The sequence below is a fragment of the Atractosteus spatula genome, chromosome 2 (genome assembly GCF_055471065.1).
Source record: "Atractosteus spatula isolate fAtrSpa1 chromosome 2, fAtrSpa1.hap1, whole genome shotgun sequence".
Classification (NCBI taxonomy): domain Eukaryota; kingdom Metazoa; phylum Chordata; class Actinopteri; order Semionotiformes; family Lepisosteidae; genus Atractosteus; species Atractosteus spatula.
The window spans coordinates 72,133,159-72,153,930 of record NC_142707.1 but is presented as its reverse complement, the minus strand read 5'-3'; the positions used below and the strand labels follow the sequence as shown (position 1 = coordinate 72,153,930).

The 20,772-nt window shown below is 39.3% G+C and overlaps 2 protein-coding genes across 3 annotated transcripts; one reads left to right on the top strand and one right to left on the bottom strand.

Moving 5' to 3' along the window:
• The first annotated feature begins 5,873 nt into the window (after positions 1-5,873).
• ccn6 (cellular communication network factor 6) lies at positions 5,874-11,810 on the top strand. The gene is made up of 6 exons (XM_088936554.1): positions 5,874-5,889; positions 7,203-7,279; positions 7,845-8,124; positions 8,740-8,982; positions 9,339-9,532; positions 9,896-11,810. Exons 1-6 carry the CDS (start codon positions 5,874-5,876, stop codon positions 10,175-10,177), a joined length of 1,092 nt encoding a protein of 363 aa, XP_088792680.1. The 3' UTR covers positions 10,178-11,810.
• tube1 (tubulin, epsilon 1) lies at positions 10,652-19,962 on the bottom strand. Of its 2 annotated transcripts, XM_088934878.1 has the most exons (12): positions 19,666-19,962; positions 19,114-19,187; positions 18,046-18,098; positions 17,667-17,721; positions 17,453-17,568; positions 16,964-17,085; positions 16,265-16,452; positions 15,577-15,749; positions 15,216-15,356; positions 14,220-14,360; positions 12,676-12,850; positions 10,652-12,012 (listed from the first exon to the last, which is right to left on the bottom strand). In XM_088934878.1, the coding sequence occupies exons 1-12, from the start codon at positions 19,688-19,690 to the stop codon at positions 11,854-11,856; spliced, it is 1,422 nt and encodes a 473-aa protein (XP_088791004.1). In that variant the 5' UTR covers positions 19,691-19,962; the 3' UTR covers positions 10,652-11,853. The 2 variants fall into 2 exon arrangements, with proteins under 2 accessions (XP_088791004.1, XP_088791012.1); XM_088934886.1 differs by lacking the exon at positions 19,666-19,962 and having other exon boundaries at positions 18,046-18,094; positions 19,114-19,129.
• Between the last annotated feature and the right edge of the window lie 810 nt (positions 19,963-20,772).

The following is a 20,772-nucleotide window of genomic DNA, read 5'->3' as shown; positions in this document are numbered from 1 at the left end:
TGAAACATTGGTTTTAGTGGGACCAGTAGGGGGTGCTGAGCCTGAGAGGATCCTAGTGACGGGGACACTACACCGTAAAAAAAAAAAAAGATCATCCCCTTCTGATGGGACGTAAAGCTGAGGTCCTGACTCTCTGTGATCTTTAAAAATCCCAGGGCGTATCTCGTAAAATGTGTAGGGGTGTTACCCTGGTGTCCTGGCCAAATTTCCCCCTTTGGCCTTGTGGTGTCTCTGGGGGAAAGGTTTATGTAAATGAGATAAAGTACTCCCACCACACTTTCCTTCTTTATTTTCCGTGGAGATTTACTCTGTTCCTCCAATCCGTTTAACTTCCAAGCCAGTCCGCAATCCGTCCTCTCAATCCTTATTCAATCAGAGTTCCAAAGTCCGCAAAATGCCACAAATCCGGGTCGTATCCAAATCACAAACCATAAACCGTAGTATTTTTGTCCTTCCGTTAATCCGTAATTCCTCAATCGCCCCCCCCCCCCACCCCAAAATACACTCAACTACTGACGTCTGCACTGTGTCACAGCTTCCGGGGCATTTATATTTTGTTTCCTGACGAGACACACCTGTGTTGTTTTTCGGACCCGAGCCCTTTCCATATGCAGGTCAGCTGGTTTCTCTTGGCGGCCATCTTGCTCAGGTCTAAGTCGAGTAAGTTGAGTAGGTCGTTGCTGAAATACCTGTCCTTCCCCTGACCCTTCCCCTGGTCATTCTACAGCCTTTACCAGTCATGGCCTCCTAATCATCCCCATCTCTGAACTGGCTTCTTCACTCTGCTCTCCTCCCCACTGAGAGCTGGTGTGTGGGGAGCGTACTGGTACATTTTGGCTGCCGTTGCATCATCCAGGTAGAGGCTACACATCGGGGTGGTGAAGGGGAGTCCCCATTTCCTGTAAAGCACTATGGGTAGCAGGAATTTATTTATTTATTTAATAATATTTATTTATGGAATATATACACTATATATTGGATAGTTGCACTTACCCTGAGATAGTACTTTATACTGAGGACTTCACTGTTCGTAGTTCGGTCAAAACTGTTCTCATGTTGTCAGGAGAGTGAACTGATAGAAAATGTCACCAGAATGAAGGGAAGTAATGTTAGGAATATAAAATGTAGTTGTGTAATTGCATTTAAAGGTTCCATCATTTCCAGCATTAGTTACTTCATTACAAAACTAAAAACCAGAAAAAACAGAAAAATTCCCTGGCTTCAGGGCATTTCCCTTATGTCTGAAGGATGGTATCAGACACCCTGGAAATTTCTAGAAACAGGTGTAAGGAGTTCAAGGGTCAGTTAGTTCCTGGCAACTACACAAATTAATTCTCCTTTGTACCATCCATCCATCTTCTAAGCGCTTTTTCCAATATAGGGTGTCACAGGTGCTGGTTCCGACTCCTGTGAAATGTGTAGTTTAAGACCCTATGCGAGACGGTATAATCGGAGAGTGACTGGAGTCGGACATCAGGGAAGACGCAGCAGGATCAGGGCGGGTAGAAACACAGTGGTGGTGGTGAGGTGGTGAGGGCCGTGATCTGGTGTGGGGGAGGGAGTGCAGGCGCATGAGTCCAGAGGAAGTCCAATCGGGAAAATCGGGGCGCAGTCCAAGGTCCAGGTGCCGGGAGACCCATCCGAGACGAACACAGGGAACAGGGAAGTAGGAATACGGATAGTTAAAACCTTGACGGGACAAGGCACTCCGAGCTCCGGACTCAGTAGGGCAGGACGCCGGGATGAAGCCTGTGCCCGGTGGACAACGGTGGACAACGAAAAAGGTAGGAGCGCCCTCTAGAGGAGGGATGACCACCGTGACAGTGGGTTGGTGAGCAGCCGGTATCTATCCCAGCATGCAACAGGCTCACGGCAGGATATGGCCTCGACAGGACTCCTGTCCATCACAGGACACACACACACACACACACACACACACAGCGACAATTCCCCCAGAAGCCAGCTAACATACAATACCAGTACATCATGCCCGAGGGCCCCATGCTAACCAATGCGCCGCTGTGCCACAGCCTTTGTAACATCTTTCATGTCAGTCTGTTCTTCCGTGAGAAACACCCTGATTTCAGGAGAGTCGGAGAAAAGGCCCCAGGGCCTGGAAACTACAAGTATGATATGAGTCACACATTTGAATATTACATATGTTTTTACGCCTTTATTCAGGAAAGCAAATGCAGTATGTTCCTTGACGTGAGACATTTTAGTTTCTGCAGATTGTGAGGTTTGGTAAAGACACTGATTTTTATGTTGTTGTCAAATATAGATAAAAAGTTGTAAACTTTAAATCATAGGAAATGACCATGTTATAAAACCAAACCCAATTAACACAGCAAGGTTTTTAAAATATGTCCAGCATTCATGTTTTAAGCACGGGGATAAATGCTGTGAGAGTAAAAAACAAGATTTAATATTCATTACGGTTCTATTTTCTATTTTCTCTTTACAAAAAAACAAATAAACATATTTTACAGGAACCTGACTTACAGATTCAATTTTAAAAATATTTCAATTTGCATTTTACAATAATTGTTCTGTGTTCATAGGGTTTAACATCAATACTCTGTTTTATGTCCTTAATGAACACATTCTACTGTTGCATATTTCTTTACTCTTTGTAGTGAAATCTCGATATACTGTACAGTATGTATTGTGTTCATACAATCTGCTAAAAAAGCAAGGCACTGAAAACAACCGTTTCCTCGACTACAGCTGCAAGAAGTCCGAGGCGCGTTTCCTGCGCACCCGTGTGGTCAACTGTTGTAACTACTTCAATAATCAAAGGGCTGGAGCCCAGCAGAGATTTGACACGCTTCAGTCGCGAGTTAAAAACCAATCCCAAACAAAGTTCACATAAAACTGGAAAATTCATATGTTTGAATTATATATGTTAAATTCTATATTCATTAAGATGACAATTTTAACCGCTTTAATATGTTATTTTTATTGCTTCTTTTTTTATATCCGATGTAGAGAAATGGATATATATTTATTTCATTTCATCCGAACTGGCCAAATAATTTCCTTTGTGAAATCTATCAGAACACACGCTGTTTCTTCAAGACATTACTTCTGACCTTCGTGGCCCTAAACTGAAATTCATTCGACACACATTAATGTGAGTGTGAGGTGAACGTGTGTCCGAGTCTGTAATGTTTTTTTAGAAAACACAGATAAAAATCTCAAATGTTGCTTAATCCATTCAAACTAGTTAAGAAAGCATTCCTTGTCTACTGTGGTTTAATGGGTATCCATCTATAAATATTTCAAACAGGAACTTTTGAAAGAAATCCTGTAACAAAATTGCTAGTTTTATTGTGAGCACTTACAGTACACCACGTTAAGATATAATAGCACCTTTCTCTGTCTCTGCTTAGCAAACAACGACAGCTATCACTAGTATTAAACAGAACAGACAAATACTACACATATGGTCTGAGATTTTCTATAGAACATGGAGAGAGAGAATGATGTCTGTTTAACATGTTGACAGATACTAGCCTACTTTCAATAATGAATTTCCAAACTAACTAAAAGACGGTTCTAATTGCTCCACAGGCCGTTTCTTAGTTGTCAGATACTTTCAGATCACATCAGGATTGTGAAAAGGAATAGTAAACATACACAACAAAGAACAAACTATCAGAAAGTACACCAAGCAAACTGCTTCTCCATCACAAATAAAATGCACACAGTTTAAGCTTTGTAAGAATTGTGTAGTCAAAACTCTTCTGCTGGGATAAAATAAACTCATTTATTATAATTAGTATTATTTTGCAGGAATTTCTCAAAACTACTTAATGGTTATGCAAGCAAGGCATCATGTTTCTGTTGAAATGGAAAACTCACCACTCAGACTGTGAAAAAGAATCTTTAAAGTATGTTAAAAATGCCAAGGACATAAAACACCAGCTAGAGAAAAGCAAGTTGTGATTTCACATGAGAGGAGCCATAAGGAAAACTGGAATAAAGGAGATTGGTGGGATGGTTTTAAATCTAATTTTAGTGCAGGATATGTCAAACATCTCATTGCTATTAACTGCTATCTCTTATGTTTGTGAAGTTTACCAAAGTGTGAAGCATACTGTACATCTGTGTAGGTAAACTGGAGAACTGTCAGTCTTTCCCCTCATGCTTGGTGTTTTTCATAAGTTTAAGGTCTCAGTTTATTAACCCTGTAATGCAAGTAACATTTATAAACACCTGATAAAACATCTTTTGGATGCTTTAATCCATGCAGTAATTTGTAGCTAAATGTCACATGACATTCTCTTCTTAATCCATCTACTCATTTCTGCTGTGTTCAGTTGGGTTAAAGAATGTTTTGTACTGTGGACCCTGTCAGCGACAGTGACTTATTTACTGTATTTAAATGATGTGCATTTTGTATTTACTTTATGTATTATTGCAGGGAAAGGGTAAGTCCAGGCCGTCCGCTAAGCAAATAATTATAACTGGTGTGATTGTCTTCCCGCAGTCCTCACAATCTGAATTACTTGTGCAGAATGTCTGACACTGTGCTCATAGAAACAGTTTCCCAAAATAACCGAGTCCTGTCTGAGAAAACAAACCTCAGGATAGTGTCAAATTAATGTTGTTCACACGTGTCTGGAAACGACTAGTTTAAATGTCAGTGCCTTTCTGCATTCACTCACCCTTTTTGTATTTTTATAAAAAATAACTCAATTTTAGTCCTCAGACAGAATACCACGTATGTACTGCTGCTTCCCTTCTTCAATGATGCGTGCAGTTGTTCTTATTTTCTATGCTTTTTTAAATAATACAGTATTAAAATTCCAGATGAATCTAATCACACCAGTAGTCTCTATTTAGAATAGTTTCACTTCAGAAGTACATTTTTACATTGGACATTTCTGAATGTCAATCCTCAGCAGTTACAGAGAAAGGAGCAATACTTTTCACTGGGTGTAAAAAGACTGGAAAGCCACATACTGTACACACGAAGGGCAGAATGGGGAAAAAAACATTTTTTGAAGTATGGTTCTGTAGTTGTTGCATAACACTCTTGTAGCTAAAGGGAACAGCGAGCAATTCAAATAATTTATTTTTGGAAAAGGAGCACAGATTTGACAGCACTGTTAACAAGCCAACTGATGACACTGAAAGAGAGCCAAGATGCAAAAAGCAAAACTATACAAATGTCTACTGATTAATCAGATGATCCGCAGAGTGTACAGGAAAAGGTGAAACTGCTCAAAACACAAGTCTACATGCAAAACACTTGTAAATAATCTGTTTTGATTAACTGCAATATTGTACTGCAACACAACAGTTTACCCAACCAGAAAAAGCAAAGATACTGTCGGCACGATCTTGTGTTTGCTGTTATTCTTGACGAGATGAAATCCTATGAGGATATACTGTACAGTATGTGGCAGCTTACTGAAAACTGAGAGTCGCTCGGCCGCTTTTCAAAAAGAAATATTTGCAAGTCTGAATTTGTGTGCAGAGGAAAGGTGTGTTTAGATTGGAGACAGAGGAGAGCTTTGTGCACTTTCACATCTCATACATATCAGCTCCTCTCTCTTGACACCTCACTGCCTGCCTCCCTCCCTCCGTCCCTCTCTCACAGTTTCCAGACTTCTCTCACAGGGAGCACAGATATGATGCTGGGGTTCCTCTGCAATATCTTTCTCCTCATTTTGGCACAACAGGTAAGATCCACAGATCCATCTTTTCTCGAACACATTCAACAGAAAAGCAGTGTTCCCAGGGTATTTCCTTGGAAGGCAACACTGCCCTGCTCGTATTCTCATGACAACCTGATTTTATATTCATGAAACCAGAAAAAACAGTTAAAAAAATTAAACCGTTTTTCCACTATGTTCCACATAAAAATGCGCAAGGCCATGGGTGAGTAGTTTAATTTGTTGTTGTTTTTTCAGGATGGCCCTGCAAAAAATATTCACAGCATTAAGTTATAACTCATTAAACGACTTACTGTATTGAAGCAGAAGTGTGACTTTTCAGTGCTTATGTGAAAACTAGCCACGAAACGACACACTCAGTTGCTTAGTTTCAGAGATCACTATGGGGTGAATGGCTGACTCTGCAAATTGGATGTGCCTGAAAATGCTCAAGAAATTCATGCATATTCATGGAATTGTTGAATTTAGCCAAATTATTGCGATACTGTACAGTGCAGCTATCATACTGTATGATTGTAGCTCTTATTACATAATGCTGAAAAGCTGGGTGTTTCTGAGCTACAACTATGTTTTATTATGGAGTTTTGGTTAGGAAAGAAATACACCAAAGCTAGAGTCTATTTTATCTTTAATCATTCTTTAAATTCGCCCACATGCAGATGAAATGAAGTGCCTCTGCCTGTAAACATGACAGAAGGGCTTGAGATTTTTATTCACAACCTACAGACCTTTGGCTGTGCCGGGGAGCTGTGGAAGTGTAGTGCAGGAGACAGTCGCAAGTGTCTTGGTATTTTCAATCTGAAACTCCTCACTTTCACAACTGAGTGCCATGCACAGCAGTGCTGTCTTCACATTCAAATAAACCTAAATCTGAAATCATTGTTTGTTAAGTGTTATTGTGGCGTTACTCTATTTTCAATGACTCTACTGGTGTCACTGAGATACAGTAGATTTTAATGGAAAATACGCAATAACTGATTTCCTCATCCTCAACGCTGAACTATATACTTCTGGACCTTGTCCCTGTAAGAAATATTTTATTGCATGGGCTGCAAGAGACAGAATTCAGCAGCTTTTGAAAAGAGCTGTTTTTGTAGCCTTATAATCATAGGATTTTAAGGGATGTTTCTGAAGTTTTGACTGTTTACTTCAGAAAACAGACTCGCAATTTAGATGATTGCATGGATTAATTTTAATAGCAGAAAGTACACACTTGAAATACTATGTATGGTTGCCTTGAAAACAAATATTGAGAACTTCATGATTGTCTCTGTTTTACCTTACTTGCTTGTGGTTAAACTGCACTGTGATATCATTGTGGCACTGTGGTATCACTGTGAAACTTCAGTTTCCCTGTTTGCACTTTACATTCTTGTATCACTTAATGGAAAACTTAATTGGCAATGGAATTTTTAGCAATAATCAGTAGGAAAAGACACTACTCAGCATGAATACAAAGTGGGGTAATTGCCTCTGCTTTATTTTTTCCTCTCTAAAGCCTTTGCTGTGGTGTTCCAGCAATTAACAAAAGCCCCACCCCCTCTCCCACAAAGCTTCTCATCACCAGACCAGCTCAGAGACCACTGAAGGCCAGTGTATGGGGGGGGGTGGACTGGTGGTAAAAAATAGCATTAAAAATGTGCATATCATTTTTCAAGGCGACACCTTTGCAGGATTTATTTTATAATGTGATTTCAGTCCCACTATTTTCAAAAGAAATGGGTTAACAGGTGCAATCATCGCAGATGCTTCATGCACATGCTTTCCTCTGTCATTGCTTGATGGGGTAGCACACTCACCGGACATGCAGTTTGTGCTTTGCGGAGCACAGCAAAATCCTGTCGTTTTTGCCCTGTATCCGGGTTGCACTGGGCATTTGTGAGTTTGGTCAACAAAGCTATCCGAAATCAAACCCGCTGAAATCGATCGGTTTTGCTTTTAAAGATGGTTACTTGCTCCCGAAATTACATTATAAAAACGGGTAACAAAATTCTTCTGTGGTGATAACCCAGAAAAAACATTTTGATCCGAGACTGACGGTGGCCCAACCAGGATGGTTACTGGTGACTGTGTCCAGACGGTGTCTGAGTCATGCTTATCGGAAGCTGGGGCATATGTAAAGAAAGCACTCCTGTTCTTAGTTTTATATTATACCTCAAGTTTTTCTACAGGGCTCAGAGCAATGGTCAATTAGCAGCTCCGAGGACCGGGGCAGGAGGCACTGAGCGCAGGCAGTTCTGTCACTGGCCGTGCAAATGTCGCGGCAAGCCCCTGTGTGCCCCAGGGGTCAGCCTGGTGAAAGACGGGTGTGGGTGCTGCCAGACCTGTGCCAAGCAGGCTGGGGAAGCCTGCAATGAAGCCGACGTCTGCGATCCTCACAAAGGGATGTACTGCGACTACGCTGCCGACAGACCTCGCTTCGAGGTGGGAGTCTGTGCCTGTAAGTGACCACGCGCTGTAGCGGGTTCATTCATACACATCGCCAATACAAAACTAGCTTGGAACTGTGTTTTTGTTAACTGACTTTATGATAAAGCCAGTAATTTGCCACACATTAGTTAGAGATCAAGCCCAGTTTTAAGGGGTCAATCTTCAGTAGATTTCTTGTTCTGTCAATACCACGATATGGTTCTGAGATCAGGGCTTACTGATGCTTCTATAACATTATCTTTCAAGTCAAGCGTGTCATGCAAACTTTCATACATTTCTCAGTATATACATTTGGATATTAAGTACCGTTATTTAGTTTTATTATAAATGCCTTACTAATATAATTTTGCCATAACAAAACAACCAGTTGCTTTACATTAACTCTTCATATATTTTTAGCTTGCATATAAATTAACCTCATCATAAGCAATGTGGGTCTGTACAGTGCAGTATTAGTAGGTGCTTTTATTATGACTACTGGATCTGTCTCTTTGACCTTTGGATCTGCAAACTGCGCATCAACAGAATCATTCATCGCCCACCAAATGATCTCTTGCACGTCACCCTTTCCCTTGGTTGTACGTCGAACGTCACCCCAGCAGGGACCTTCTCTCACTTTCTCCAGACATGATGGCCGTTGGCTGCGAGCTCAACGGGGTTTTCTACAACAACGGCCAGGCGTTTCAGTCCAGCCCCTTGTACAAGTGCATCTGTGTGGCCGGGGCGATTGGCTGCACGCCATCCTTCACTCAGAAGCCTGCCACCCCGGAAAGAACTGCCCCCACCGGTGGAGGAGTGCCAAGCCTGTTCAGAGGTGCCAAGGGCTCAAGGAAGCACCAACAAGACACAACTTACAGAGCCATGCCAGGTGTGTATTTGGAGCAGATACAAGTAGAAAGCAATGCTTGTATTGCCAGGAATGATAATTACTGTAAAGAAAATGGAGCTGTATAATTACCTTGGCAAAGGAATACAGGGATAAAATGATAAAAATCGTCTTCAATGTGTAGCTGAGCACAGATCACTTAGGGCAGCAATTCTCAGTCAAATGTCTCATTTTCATTTTGAAGTTGGAGAGATGTTTTCTTAACACTGTGTTTTAAAAATGAAAAATTTAAAAATACATCTCCGCAAAAGAACACAGAACTTCAATCTGTCGCTAGAAACTTTAGTAGCCAAATGATAAAAATGTTACGCTATTCCCTTTAACTGCAATACTGATAGCTTACAGGAATCACCCTTTAGCATGGAAAAAGAACTGCCTCATCCAGACCACAGCATGGAGCCCCTGTTCCAAATCCTGTGGGATCGGCATCTCGGTCAGGGTCAACAACGACAACAGCAAATGTGAAATGAGAAAGGACCGCAGACTGTGTATACTGAGGCCTTGTGATGCAAATATACTCCGAAATGTAATGGTAGGTAATTGATTTCTTGCAAATACGTGTTACTATTAAAACAATAAGTACATTTCTTACTTCACTTAACTCCACTGTCTTAAAGAATAAGGCATGGGTCCTAAAATGAGCTGCACTGCTCTGTGCCAGTTATATCCTTAAATTCATTCCGTTGATCACAGCTGTAAGTTTTTCAATTTCCTGTTAAAAGCGCAGTTATTTGAAAGTTTCTTTCACCCACCCTGTTCGAACAAACAGTAATTATACGAAATGCTAATGCATGCATCTAGAAATAAAAACCAAAGTGCAAAAACAAGACGTTATATAAATTCTACACATTACTACTTACACTTCAAATGAGATATATCTCACATTTATTTTTAGATACCAAGGGGAAAAACCTGTCAGCCGAAGTTCCAGTTAAAGAAGCCAGAGAAGCTGACTCTGTCGGGCTGCTCCAGCACTCGGAGCTACAGGCCTGCTTACTGTGGGGTTTGCAGTGACAAGCGCTGTTGTACCCCCAGCACATCCAGAATGATCACGGTCCAGTTTAACTGCGCCGATGGGGCCCGAGTGAAGTGGAAGATGCTGTGGATTTCCTCCTGTGTGTGCCAAAGGAACTGCAGAGATCCCGGCGACATCTTCTCTGAACTGACCCTTCTCTAGTCTTTGAAGCGCTATTACATCAGAACCAAGTTATCAAAAACATATCAATAATCAAGATGGAAAGTGTTATAAAAAAGGTCCTGGAAACAAATGCCCAATTTCTTGCTGATAGTGTTGACTACACACTTGTAGTTCTGGGTGGTATTTCAGTATTTGATAAAGTAGACAAGAAAATGATTTGCTGGAGAAGCACTGATAATTCTTCGGCAAATGACAGCTAATGATTATGTCACCACAAATTCACCATCAGGAAAACACACATTGAAACACAAAAATATCAATGGACATTTGAAGCACAAAGGCATTTTTCTGATTAGTTTGTTTTCATGATGCAATGGGGTAACAAACTGGATTATTTTACATGTATGTGTTGTTTTAACGTTTAAGTTGCTTGTCTCCAACTTTAGATTATACATACAGTTACATTTTTATAACCAGGATTTAAAAGTGCAAATAAGGACAAAACAATGGTCTGCGTAGCTTCTGTTTATAAACGCTTGATAAGCAGTCATTCAAAATTGAAAACACACTCTTTTACTATAAATATTACATAAAAAAGCAACTTAGATTCCTGTATTATTTTCAACTAGCAGTAATGGTGAACACTTACCCATCATTTTTCAAATAAATCTGAATCTAGAGACAGGAAGATTAACTATTGTACTTGAATTATTTAGCTTGTTAACTCCTGTCCAATTCTATTTGTTTTTAAAGATGATACACTTCTTGAGCCACATTAAACAAAGAAATAGTATTCTGTTTTAGAAAAACTGTAACTGCTACAGCATGAAACAATTTTGTTATGCCTTATAACAAGTTTAATAGTGCAGTTTGTTTTATGTTATCGATTTGAGCCAGACCTTTCTCCCATTATCAGTAATCCACTTATCTGGAGGAGGGCTGTGGCAGATCAGAGCCTATCCCCTAAGTATAGGCTGCACAGAGGGACTGAGAGCAAGTGACTGCTCATCATCTGAGACGGGACATCTGCCTATCTCAGAGTCCTTCGTCCATAGTCCATTTAGGCCTATTCTCATAGCCTTTTTTAGCTAGAAACACAATAATCTGCTCCCAGATTTCTGCTACTTCTCATTTTGGTGAAGGTAAACATTTTCTTCCTGTGGTCAACAACCATATGTGTTCATATTACCACTACAAAATACACTTATACTTTTATTTATGATGCATAGCTATAGATGAGCAAATGTATAACCAGTGAACTAGGCAGAATATCCATGATGGCTTTCTGTACAAATGGTCCTGGTCATTCACAAAATGCTTATATAGTAATCTTTGGGAAACGATAACATTTACAGCAGTATACTGTATAATTAAAATATTACTATCCCTTCTGTAGTAGTCCTTGACTCTTAGACTCTAATGGTGTCATTAGTCTGGATGTGAACTGCAACATAATATTTAACACAAAAAACAGATATTTTAATTCTTTACATAAATGTTCATTACATTGTTAGAATATATGTTTAATATAATGTCATTTGAAAGAGCATTTTTTGATTGAATTAAAAATATGAATTACTTTACATACATGTACAAAAAGATTATTATAACAAAGTGCAATTAGATTTATGTCCTATTTATGATCATTATTATAATAAAAGAGCATGAAAACCTTTGTCTATGTTGTTATTTAGAAAGGATCAATTAAAAGTAATTTATACTGCTATGTTGAGTCGCGGTGCTTCTGCTGCTAGCAAACCCTTTGTTGCATCAAGCTGTTCATATTCCCCTATCAGTGAAGTCAAGGATGAGACCGCTTCTGTGAAACAAGCCTGCTCCATCCCATCTACATTTAAATAGTGGTGGAGATGAGCCTGCAAACAAAACACCAATCATTATAAACATACATTCAGTAAATAAGATGAGAACAAATCGTCATTTACAATGATGACCTGGGGAATACCCACTTATACAGGAAGGATCCATCGGAGGGCTTAAGGGTACAAAAGGAATGCTTCACCCGGAACCCGTAACATTTCAGCAACATGGCCAACCACTACTGCACACTCCAGAAATCTGGTATATTCATATGTGAAGCAGGAAAACGTTTTGCCATATAGTCCTCCAGTGCGGCTGCCACCTTTTTCAGACCATCACAAACCGAGGCGCTGGACTACATAACTATGCCTGGGGATCTCATCTGCTTCTGGAGGAATGCTAATGAGGTTAAACGACAACTGTATAATCACACGCTAGTAATCGATGCACAGAGAAGCACTGTATAAAAAACTGATGTAAGCACTCATTCTTGTAATAACCTGACAATCAGTCAATTATCTGAGTTGAGAGGGGTTCCTAAAGAAAGAAAACCAAATGTTTGCATTTAGTACAAAAGCAACGATCACTTACTATTGTTAAGAAATGCACCATCTGCACCATTAATATAAATTGACATAAGGCACGTGATGTGATTTGAGTTTACAGGTTGGAGGTAGAGAGTAAAATCACCATTTAAGACGTGTGTCAGCGACAGTTACCTTCTTCCTGTAGAGCCTCATGAACCTGTCCTTGAGCTCGACGAGTGTTGGCTTGATGCACGTGTTGTTGGCCAGGGCCAGTAAGGAATGGGAGTGCCCCACTGGGGGAACCGAGCACAGACCGGTCTTCCAGCCTTCTTGGTTCCAAGACACAAACTGAAGACAAGGCTTCAGCCTGGAGGAAGGTGAAGCAAAGCAAGTGAACATATATACTGCACATACATATACACACACACACAAAAACATATATACTGTACGCACACATATATAAAAAACATATATACTGTACACACACACATATATATATAAAACATATATACTGTACACACACACACATATATATATATAAAACATATATACTGTACACACACACACATAAAAACATATATACTGTAAACACATATATAAAAAACATATATACTGCACATACACACACATAAATATAGAAAAACATTTATATTTTACCACCATTAATTTTAGATAGAATGCAGTGTAACAAAGTAGAACGTGACAAAGGTTGAAAGGCTGCTGTTACTCAGGACAGAGCACCATGTAAGAACATAAGTGAGGCTGTAAACGAGAGGAGGCCAATCGGCCCATCTAGCTGGCTTGGTAGTTGGGTGGTAACTGATCCTCAGCGATACAGCGCTCTCACGCAGCTGCGTCTTAAAAGACCAGGGAGTCGCCTTCAACAACGTGGCGGGGAGCTGGTTCCACAGCTCCACAATTCTTTGGGTGCAGAGGTGCCTCTGGTACTCGGTTTTAAAAGATAAAACTTTATGTCCGATTCCCTTAATATTTTTAAAATACAAATAAAAACGATCTACCAGTAAAGGGATGCTCCGTTACTTCTTCATTCAGTATCCCAAGTTTCATTTCCCAGGAATTAATACTCTACATGAGTCACTCTTGTAGATCAACCTGCAGGTTATTTGCCCTGCTCAACATTCCAATGAAATATCTTTATTTTCAAAAGCTATTTTTTTTCCACCTAGTGGTGGCTGACTGTCTAAACAAAAACAGAACACACAAAATGTGTACAGTGCCCTCCAGATGAATCCATACCACAAAGAAATAGAAACACAAAATATCAGAAACTGATAGGTCCTTCAGACACCATATCTGTGTTCATGTGGACGTATGCTTTGAATCACTGGAAAAGTTAAATTTAGGCCAAGCTTGAGCTTCTTGGCAGGAGGAATCAGGTGTTTGGCTTAAATGTCCTGGTATGTGTTGGAGTTTATGATTACTGCTCCAAGACCCGAAGATGTGAAACAACCCCAGGAGTCTCCCCCACCATTTTTTAAAGAAAGCTTGAGGGTTTTCTCAACATGGGGTTTGCCTTTTTTTAGACCAAACTTGGTTCTGAGACATCTCCAAAAAAGGCAATTTTCATTTCAACCCGACCTTAAAACACTGTGCCAAAATTCATTCAGATGCAGTTTAACCTATCTGAGTCACCTTCTGTGCACACAGTGTGTACGCATTTTGATACTGAATGTTTCTGCAGGAGATGAAGAGAAACAGCCTGACTAGCCTCTTACCTTTCAATGTTCCTTCTAAGGTCAGACACTTGTACGTTGCCACGGACCATGAGGGCACAAGCCAAGTACAAGCTGTTCTTTGGGTCCGCGTGGATCAGCTGATGATCTCTGCTGAAAGCATCAGTAAACATCTGATCCAGCCTGATTTACAAGAGCAGGTCGAGAAACACAATAACAACATTAACAGTAGGCCACAGTTACTGCACAAGCAGTATACCAAGAATCGTATATGAATAAAGAAATCTGGTGAACTCAAGTGGATTGTACAATCGCACTGCTGGTAATTTAAAATGCATACAGCAAGACCTTAATGAGCCAAGAGACTTGCAGTTTATTCTATTATTTCTGCGTTTGTTGCTTTGGATTTCATTTTCAGGCACAGGTTTCAGGGTTCTGCACTTGACTGCCTCTAGGTGGCTCGATCTCTCTTTATCACGCAGTGCAAATGACCCCATGTGTATAAATTTCCCCCTTGGGGTTTACATGTAGCTGAAAAATTGCCTTCACAGTAAGGAGTCAGTGACGTACAGCACTGCACACATATCATATGCATTCCTCTCACGGCACAGGGTTTAGTCACTTTCAAATCTTGAAACCCTGTCAAAGAGTTCAACGGCAAGTAGTGTACACAAACAAGAATGGAGCTCTCCAAATGTAGTCTCCGAATCCAGTAACACTGCCCTCTTGCCATTAAATACCTATTCAGAATTTGACCGGTTCTGGTTTCTGCTAAACAAAACAAGACCAAAACAAAGTTAAATTGAATATTTTGTAGCAGGTTAAGATTTGGTTTAAATTGACTCAACCATCAGTGGAATTTAATACAGACGAATTGAAGGCAAATTCTTTACTAAAAGAATTCTCTCATTCATAGCAGCTGAAAGGGCTCTTTATGGGCGCCCATGGAAGAGCTCCAGACTCAAACTTAATATCCTGAGCTGCTGAAAGTACAAACAAACAGTGCAGCAGTAAAAATAGCTCAAGAGTGCACTGTACCTCCTTGAAGGAATATTCACATCCGCCAGTGTGTACAGAGGAGTTAAACTGGGTACCAGGTAGTGCAGCCGTGGAAATGGAACAAGGTTCATAGCAATTTCATTGAGGTCCATGTTGAGGGACCCCTCAAAACGTGCTGAGCTATAAAAAAACAAAAAAAAAAACCCATTTTTTCTGTGGATCTTAAAACAATCTTCCGCAGCTGGTTAACAGGTTAAACTCTGCCTATTTTAAACAGCCGTGGGGGAGAAATAAAAAAAACAACTAATTTTTAGAACTAGGCACATTTATAAGGTGCAGTAGAAAAAAAGATGTTCCACACTAAAGGGCTTCTAATACATACATACTGAACATACTGTACCTGGTTAAGTTTAGCAGTAGATTAGCTACAATGTTGTTCATGGCATCAAAAGGCTTCTCCAAACTACTGACTCCTCCGCGGCCAGAAATGATGGTGCTGTCCTGTTTAATTACAGCTCCAGGCTTTCCTGAATAGGCCATCTGCTTAATTTTGTTGACTATGTCAACTAAAGACTGCAATAATTAATAAGAAATAATAAAAGGAAAGACGAAATATCAATGAATGTCAAGTATCAATGTCTTACAATGATGTCTTACATCTTTAAATAACAATTAGCTGGATGTTAGATTTTTTTGTACTGGCTTTACATCTTTCAAATTGCCCTTTTTCTTCAGTTCTAAAAAATGTGTTTGAAAATAAGCTTTTTAAAGGGAATTACTTTGAAGTATGCAACCAAAAGATTGTAACTCTGTGAAAAAGAAAAGAACATAACAGAAATAGAAAACTTCCAAACAGAAGGAAACATACTAATATACTATATTAATAATATCAGAGAAGGTCAACAAAAGTAATTTGGCTGAAACATATTTAATAATAATCAGTCGTATCAAACAATGAAAGGAATAGGAACTACGGACATCAAATCGAATTTTATTTTTGGAAGGTTTTATTTAGTTAAAATTCTGGGGCAATCTCTGATATAATGCACATTCTCTTTTTTGCCCTCCACCACTTCTTCCAGACTCACTTGATTTTCTATGGGAAGAACACAGTCTGCATGCTCAGTCAGCTCTCGCATTGCCAGGACACTGTTATAGGGGGAAGTGATGACATCGTCTTCAGCAGAAGGGTACACTGAAGTGACTATCCTGTAAACCTCAGGGAATTCATCCTCAAGCAGGTTCAGAACAAAAGTCCCCAAACCAGACCCAGTCCCTAAAAGGCATTAAAAAAATCAGATTACTGTTAGTAATATCATCCTAATCTTTACAGAACACTGCAGAAATTGTTGAATGTGTCTTTAAAATGTCATGAGCCAGGAATTTTCACATTTCTCCTTCTGCAAAGGAATAAAGGCATGCCTTTTCCTACAGGTGTCATCTTTCCTTCACAAGCAGAAAGAAGTCTATAATCTTGTACAGAAAAGTTGGGACCTCCTCATACAGAAAATGTATTTTTAACAATTATTTTTAAAATATTTACCTATTATTGTTAGATTGACACTTATACCCAAAGTGTTTTACAGTTGCATCCATTTATAGAGCTGGACATTTTATCTAAGTACCTTGTTCAGGGGTACAATAGCAATGGTCCACACAGGACCTGTAGCCACCGCTTTCCAGTTGTGAGTCCAGAGTCCTAACCACAAAGCTACACAACTAATAGGCAAGCTTTATAATCATGGAAATGATCCACAAATGAAAGGCTATGGAAATCCAATGCTCACCTCCCCCCATAGAGTGTATAACAAAGAAGCACTGCAGGCAGTCACAGTGCTCTGCAGCCTTTCTCAGATTCTCCACAATCTGCTCTCGGTAAGTGCAGCCATATACCTTGTGTCCTACAGCCCTAAAGAAAAAAAAAACAGAACACGGGTGTCTTTGTAAAATAGCGGCTCAGCCAAACACCAAATTAGCAATGAACAAAAGCTTTCATCGACAATAAACTGATTATCCCTTACAACACAAAAGACACCTTACTGTGGACTGCAAGATGACCGAAAAGATTTTATCTTGATTTTGAAGCAAAAAGATTCTCTTAAAAAAATATCTTCAAAATAAAGTGGATAGTAATAGGCTGAAGGAATCCACAAATGAAAAAGCATCCAAAGCAGTCGTAATCACAAAGATGCTTCTTTTGTTAAATCATAAAGGACGATAAAACTGTTAAAACTCTCTTGGGTGTTAAGTGGTGATTCCTGATGTTGAGTTCTTACCAGTTGTTGCCGGATCCTGACACATCTGTAATGAGCTGCTTACTGTCAAACACTTCCCTCAGTGGTCCCTGGAGTATTTCATTGACAACACCTTCCTCCATGTCAATGAGAACAGCCTGGAGAAAAGGCGATTGCAGAAACTATGTGAGAACCCTGGTCACAAACACACCGGGCATTAGAACACTACAGATGAAAAAAGAAAGGATGATTTTACCCTAGCTTTTAGAGAACTGATTTTTCCTCCACGAATACCTTCTCCGGCACTTGTCCTAGATACAGTATACACACAATCAATATTAGATCAGATAACCTTTATTATCCCAAACTTGGGAAATTCTTTTGGCAATATTGCTTCACAACTTTCACCAATAAAAAAAAACATGCATTACAAGTGCAAAACAATACCATACATGTTACTCAAACATATGAAGTACTTTGAACTATGGACATTTTTTGAATGACAATAAGAGCTTGAATGTAAATTATACTGACTGAAGAACAAGTGAAAAATAAGACAAATGCAAATGTAGAAGCAAGCTGTACAGTAAACAGGAAAACACATTTTAAAGTAAAATGATAAGAAAAAAACCTACCTGGTATCCACATTCCTAAAGAAACTACTTAAGGCTTCATCATAAATTCCTTTCTAAAAAAAGAAAGATATTCCTTAAAACACAAAGGCAATTGATATCATGACTACAAATTACAAACATTTCCAAATGCAAAATATATTCTTGCGTTTTTTAGGTCATGCAGAAGAGGGAGATGAGATTTTAACACAACAGAGTTCTACTGCTTTCTCATATTCTCATAATGTTTGGTAGATGCACTGAAAACTCAAGACTCCAAGTGGGACATAGTGTTTGTCAGGTCAGATACAAGCAGCTAATTATCATACATTCTTTAAATAGGTACTAGAGCTTTGTAATGTATACCATACAAAGTCAAAAATGTACCCCACGTTCTATAAACAGCAGAAGCTATTCACACAAGTGTTATTCTGTGATTATTCTTCTATACAACAAATGACAGTACTTTCTTGACAGCACAGTTTTCCAGAAGTAAAAGTACTGTTTTGTGTTCCTGGTTAGATTAGGAAGTGTGCAGTGCTGCAAGGCATTTGACAGCTACCTCCTAGTGAAGGCCTTGTTCATAATAACTGAGTGGCTCCACCGAAAGAGACAGTTATTTATTTTTTTACCTATTTATATTAATAAAAGAAATCTGGCTGCATTGTGATATGATTTTTGACAAAAGTACATTTTAAACTGTGAGAAAAAGCACGTCTTTAACACACTATCTCCACTACTTCTGCTTGCACACCAAGCGTGCATCAAAGCTAAAGATGCAGTTATTTACCTTGTTCTGAAATTGAAATTAAGTACAAAATACACCTGTATCATCACAGAGATGAGATAAAATATTTCGATTATATTATAAAGACACTAAATGTCAGGGTGCTGATAGCAGTAGTGAAAAGGAGCATAACTGAGCATTTTCACTGCTAATTAAGCAGCGCCATATTGTTTCGAATATGGAAGAGATAGAAATCTCTATCTCACTAAATGTCAAAAAATAAAATCAACCACTGACCAGGATGACCACTGATCGTTTTTTTAAAATAAATTATACAAACTCCGTGTGCATGTCTTTATACTTACTTTATTTACATGCGCGTGTTCCCGTAGAGCCAGGTCCCAAAATCTGCACCCCACCTGATTGCCACACTGTCCGACTGGAGGAAGAAATAAACACTGTAATTAACGAACAATCCAAGAATTATCATAATATCCACAACTAGCCTGGGGACAGGGTTCGTAGAAGGATTGTAAAGTTTACTACAAATCTAAAATCTTAAAGCCACTCGAGGCTGAAACTGATAAAAGGTGTAAATCAATTATTTAGTATTTGCTTCAGTCTTCCATAACTGAAGATGACGTCTGTGGAAAGCTTTTGAGGAAAACACTTATGAAAAGCTGAAGTAATATTTAACCTACATGATTTAACCGTTTAATATACCATGAGTGTGACTGGAAGTAAAGCTAGCATAATTAAACACTGTGAGCTAAACGTTATTCAAAATTGAAAATATGAAAAATATAGGTAGCGTTTATTGAAACCGCAGTACGATAATTTCATAACAGTAGTACGTACTAACAGTAGGACGACTAACAGTACTTTCCTTCGATTAGAAAAAAATAATAGCTACTTACCTTGCACTACAATCGACTGTGTCATCTTGGGCGCACTATTCACATGCACAAGCAAACAGAAAATAAACACATCATGATTCAATTTCTTCTACTTTATGTCTACCGGTGAGGTACCCCTAAACTTGGTGCCAATCCTGGGTCTGATTATAGGACTACGCTGAGTTTCTTTAAAATATAATAACGTAAGCGCCAACACCGCTTTCTCGTTGCATTAAATCATATTCAATGTCGATTTACGTTACGAAACAGGGAGGCGAAAAACATTCAGTTAAAGTTTCGGCGCCTCTGCACCTCTTCGAAAAAAGTTTGTTTGTCGCTTCCTGATGACGTCTCCCTTAGAAACGAGAGACGCCACATTCTTTCTGTTATCCTTGGCGACGGCGCGAGAACGGTAGTTCCTTTGTCGGAACTCGGAAGAAGAGAATGCATACTGTAGCATAGTTCCGTCATAGTTCCTCGATAGTTCCGTCACTATCTTCCCACGCTTACTTTCCTAATGCTTAACACAGATATCTGGATGAATTTAGCATTCCCTTTTCTTGCATCAGAACTGAACAGAAATAGATCCGAGGCTTGCTGCTGTACAGTACGTCGTGTGATGGTTCACAGTCACATTCCGCCAGATATGTGAGCAGTATAGACGGAGTGTATATTTAAATACACCGATCTAGACTGTATGCAGTGCACAAGTCCAGGCGAGGGCAGCTACAGTACATAAAAACGTTATTATTTTAATACCATGGCGGTTATAAGAAATTGCACCACAACAGTTGCCTTTTAGAGATTTTTTAGTATACTTTTCATAAGAACAAACGGGAGATTCCTGCATTGGGCATCAAACAGTATGCTATTTTTTATATAAAAAAGGGATGGGTATGTTCATCCTGGTCTTCTGGACCTGGAGTGTCTGTGAATTGTCTGCGAATTTGTCTTCAAAGCACGAGCCCCAGCCCCACTGCACTGAGATCAGGTAGAGAAATAAGACATTCCTTTACTAAGGAAGGAGTAATAGGTTTATTCCATGCTGAAAAGAGAAGAAAGTTATATTCTGGACTTTCTTCTCTTTTCAGCATGGAATAAACCTATTACTTTCCTTTGCAGCCTACG